The sequence below is a fragment of the Glycine soja genome, chromosome 10, assembly GCF_004193775.1.
Source record: "Glycine soja cultivar W05 chromosome 10, ASM419377v2, whole genome shotgun sequence".
NCBI classification, from domain to species: Eukaryota; Viridiplantae; Streptophyta; class Magnoliopsida; order Fabales; family Fabaceae; genus Glycine; species Glycine soja.
The window spans coordinates 51,099,209-51,103,017 of NC_041011.1; the positions used below are offsets into that span (position 1 = coordinate 51,099,209).

Here is a 3,809-nt window from a genome sequence, read left to right on the forward strand (position 1 = left end):
ATATTTTAATGAAATTATATTTTTAGTCACAATGTAAATGTGATTGAGGGGAGGTTTTAACCCATAAGCTCTTCCTTTCTTTCATTTCTTAAACTATTAGCACACATAAACTACATACAATATACAACAAAAATAAATATAATGTTATATCAAACACTGTGACAAACAATAGAAAGTAGGGTGCAAAGTTAAAGTTCAATAAAAATAAAGAGGGAAGGGAAGTGCTGATATTTATTAGAAAGCATTACAATGTTATATAATATTACCATACTAAATGATAAAAAAAATATTAGAATACTAAAAAATTAACGTTTCATCCGTTCGATGATTTAATAGAATCCTTATTTATTATAAAACTCAGTTATAATTAAAATATATATAATAAAAAAATGTATTGTTATCGTCATTGCTTTCGCTATTTAACTATCAAATATCATTACTACTCTTGTCATGTTACTATTATACAAGTTGCAGTTATTTGTATTTTAATTTACTTTTTGAAAGTGTTTTAATTTTAATATATGGAAAGGAAATTTACATGGTAGGTATGGATATCACACTAGACGTACTTTTAATTAATATAATGTAGAAAAATATTTTATTCGTTGGTTCAACTTTTTCATTAAAAAATAATAATTAATAATTAATATTTATTAATAAATAAAAATATAAAAATATACTAATTATTATCTTAAAATATAAGAATATATATTATTGTGACCATTACCATTATTATAAAGAATGTGTTAAAGTAAAGGATAAGATCGATATCTATATCTATGAAAAATAATTGTTATTTTAATTATCTCTATATATCACTGTTAATATCATATTAGTGTTGTTTATAATTTTGGATTGTATTTGTAAATTTTACATTAAACTAATTTTAGAATTATTAACCCATTATCAAGAAAGCATGTTTTAACAAGTGACATTTAATTTTGAAAAAAACATATGGAAAGAACCACAATCATTATTATTATTATCACATGTTAAAAAATTTACTATTTCAAATTTACTTAGTAAAATATGTTGTTCCCTTAAAATATATATATATATATATATTGTCTAACAGTCATGAGGCACCCTTGAAGTATAAATAAAATTGATTAAATTAAATATTTAGTACCATACAAGTTTTTCATTTTTATCTACACGTAAAAAACTATATATTTTAATATATACTTAAAATAGTATTTACAAATGTTCCTTGCCATTTAAAAAAACCAATAATTAGAAAAAGCCTCCGAATACATATTCTTCAAAGAAAAATATAATAATTATAAACCAAATCCATCCATCACACACGAAACAAACTACTCAATCGATTGAAGATGTGGAACACTAAAAGGGTGACCCTTGTCATTCTTTGATGTACAGTAGGTTTTTTATTTAAATTAAACCCAGACTGGTAAATTGTTAATTAACCAACAACGATAATGTTCGTTCGTAATGGTATTAATCCTCATCCTTTCAAATCCTTGACCATGAAGAACCCAAAATCAATGGTCCGGTTGACCTAGCACCACACGGAAATCAGTTTATTTATTTTAATAATATTTAATCAACACAGCGAAATAAAACCATTTAAAAACGAACGCTCTGGATCAAATCAGATCATTTAAAAATCGTGAAAATCAACGGCTGAGTGGCAATTAAAAAAATAAAAACGAGGTATGTACATATAACCCGGGAAAAAAGAGGGAAGCAGGCACGTACGCACCATTGGCGCAGGTTAGCGTGGAGCCTAGAAGGCCTTGAAGGCGAAAACCCGAACGTTAAAACCGCCTCGCTTGGCTTCGTTCTTTCTTTTCTTTGTTCGTTCTTTCCTAACTTATAAATTATAAAAAAAGAGAGAGAGAGAGAGAGAGAGCTTGCGTTTTTTCCCGGCGAGTATGCAACGAGGCGAAAGTCGCGAAACCAAACCGAAAGCTTTCGTCTTTCTCCTTTCTTCAATTTGTCAGCTTCGCAAGTTGTCGCCTCGGCTCTGCTGATTCTGAATAACAATAATAATACACTCGTCGCTGTTTTCTTTTCTTTCTTTTTTTTTGTTTTTGTTTTTGGGGGTTAAATGGTGTTTACGTGTTCGGAGAAAGAAGTGAGCATGGCTATGGGACCCGAGAGATCGAAGCCTCTTCACAATTTCATGTTGCCTTGTTTGAAGTGGGGGAGTCAGCGCCACCTCCGCTGCACCAAACACCCCTCCGACTCCTCCACTGAAGATCGCCGATCTCCAGCGCCGCGCGAATTCGACTCGCCGCCGCTCACTAATGCCGACACCCGAACGCGCCTCACGCGGCCGCGATTCCTCTTCGGCGACGAGGGGATCGACGCCGTCAGGGAAAAGCTCATGCTTGATCTCAAGACCGAGGCCGATAAGATGAAGGACGCGATTCTCGGCAAGGAGGTCTCGGAATACAACAATGATGATGTCGAGATGAACGACGCGCCGCCGCAACCGGAGGAAGAGGCGCCGCCGCCGGTTAGTGGAGTGAGGACGTGGAATCTGCGGACTCGGCGGGCTCCGGCGGCCGGAGGCAAAGGAGTGAGGATTGACGAGAGGAGGGGCGGTGGAGGGTCGCCGTTGAGGATGAAGTCGCCGAAATTGAGAGGGTCGCCGGAGAAGGAGGAACGGCGGGCGGTGAAGTTTTCTCTGATGCTGGCGAAGAAGGAGATTGAGGAGGATTTTATGAGGATGGTGGGCCACCGGCCTCCCCGCAGGCCCAAGAAGAGGCCCAGAAATGTGCAGAAGCAATTGGATGTATGCTGATTTCATTATCTTTACTATTATTTCCTTAAAGCCTTTCGATTTTGTTTATGTTGTTTTCTCAGTGTCGGACAAAAACAAAACTTTTGAATTTGGTTTTTGTTGTGACTGCAGACCCTTTTCCCTGGCCAGTGGTTGTCGGAGGTTTGTGCCGATTCCTACAAGGTTCCCGATGATGCTGAGACTCGCAAGGTATGTGAATGTTACACTCTGCTTTTTTGTGAATTTTGTTATCTGAGGTTTAAAAAAGGATTTAATTTTGGGTTTTGTTTTGGATTTGGTTTTTGGCAGAGGTAGCGTTGAGATTGGGGAGAGGCATTCTGTTGTTGGCTGCTTAGGATACATCCGAGATAGATGGATGGATGGATGGATGGTTTTGGTGGCTTTTGAAATTTCAGAAATATAGTTTCATTCTTTTGTTTATAGAATAAATCTCTGAACAGTGATGATTGTTCCAGATCACATATGCTTTAGGTTACTACTTTGCTTTTGATGCTACTATTATGTATGTAGCTGCAAGGATGAAGTTATACTGTGGGAACTTTAAACTCTTTAATCTTAAATTCTAGATTATGAAGCTTATTCTGAGATGGTAGTTTAATGAAATCTCTTGTGGTTAGTTTTGTTTACTCTGCTTGAATTTCGCTGTGCGTTTGTGAGATTGTGTTTCTCCATATTACTATACTGCTTTTCTCCTTTGTCCTGTTTGTGTTTGGGAAATGGTGCTGGTTTGGCACAAATCATGGGATGGAATCATAGTTTTGTAGTCATGTATGTACCTTCCTCTGTAGCAAGAGCTGTAACTATGAATGCAGTTCTTTCTGGTGCTATTCTTGTCTGCAGTTCTGGGTTTATCCATTGCAGTCGAGGTGGTAACTGTTCTGAACTAGGGTTCGGCCCAACCGCAGCCTGCAAAGCCAGAATGCAGGCCCATCCAACATCCAAATGAAACGAAGGAAGCCTCTCTCGGCTTATTTAACTCCTAATTAATAACGGTTGACCATTTAGAACCGTGTAATATCTTTTCAAACTTTTTGGAACT

At 36.4% G+C, this 3,809-nt stretch overlaps 1 protein-coding gene across 1 annotated transcript; it reads left to right on the forward strand.

Moving 5' to 3' along the window:
* The first annotated feature begins 1,806 nt into the window (after window positions 1-1,806).
* Window positions 1,807-3,400, forward strand: LOC114369678. Its single transcript, XM_028326923.1, has 3 exons — window positions 1,807-2,761; window positions 2,882-2,959; window positions 3,059-3,400. The coding sequence occupies exons 1-3, from the start codon at window positions 2,072-2,074 to the stop codon at window positions 3,062-3,064; spliced, it is 774 nt and encodes a 257-aa protein (XP_028182724.1). The 5' UTR covers window positions 1,807-2,071; the 3' UTR covers window positions 3,065-3,400.
* Window positions 3,401-3,809: the final 409 nt, after the last annotated feature.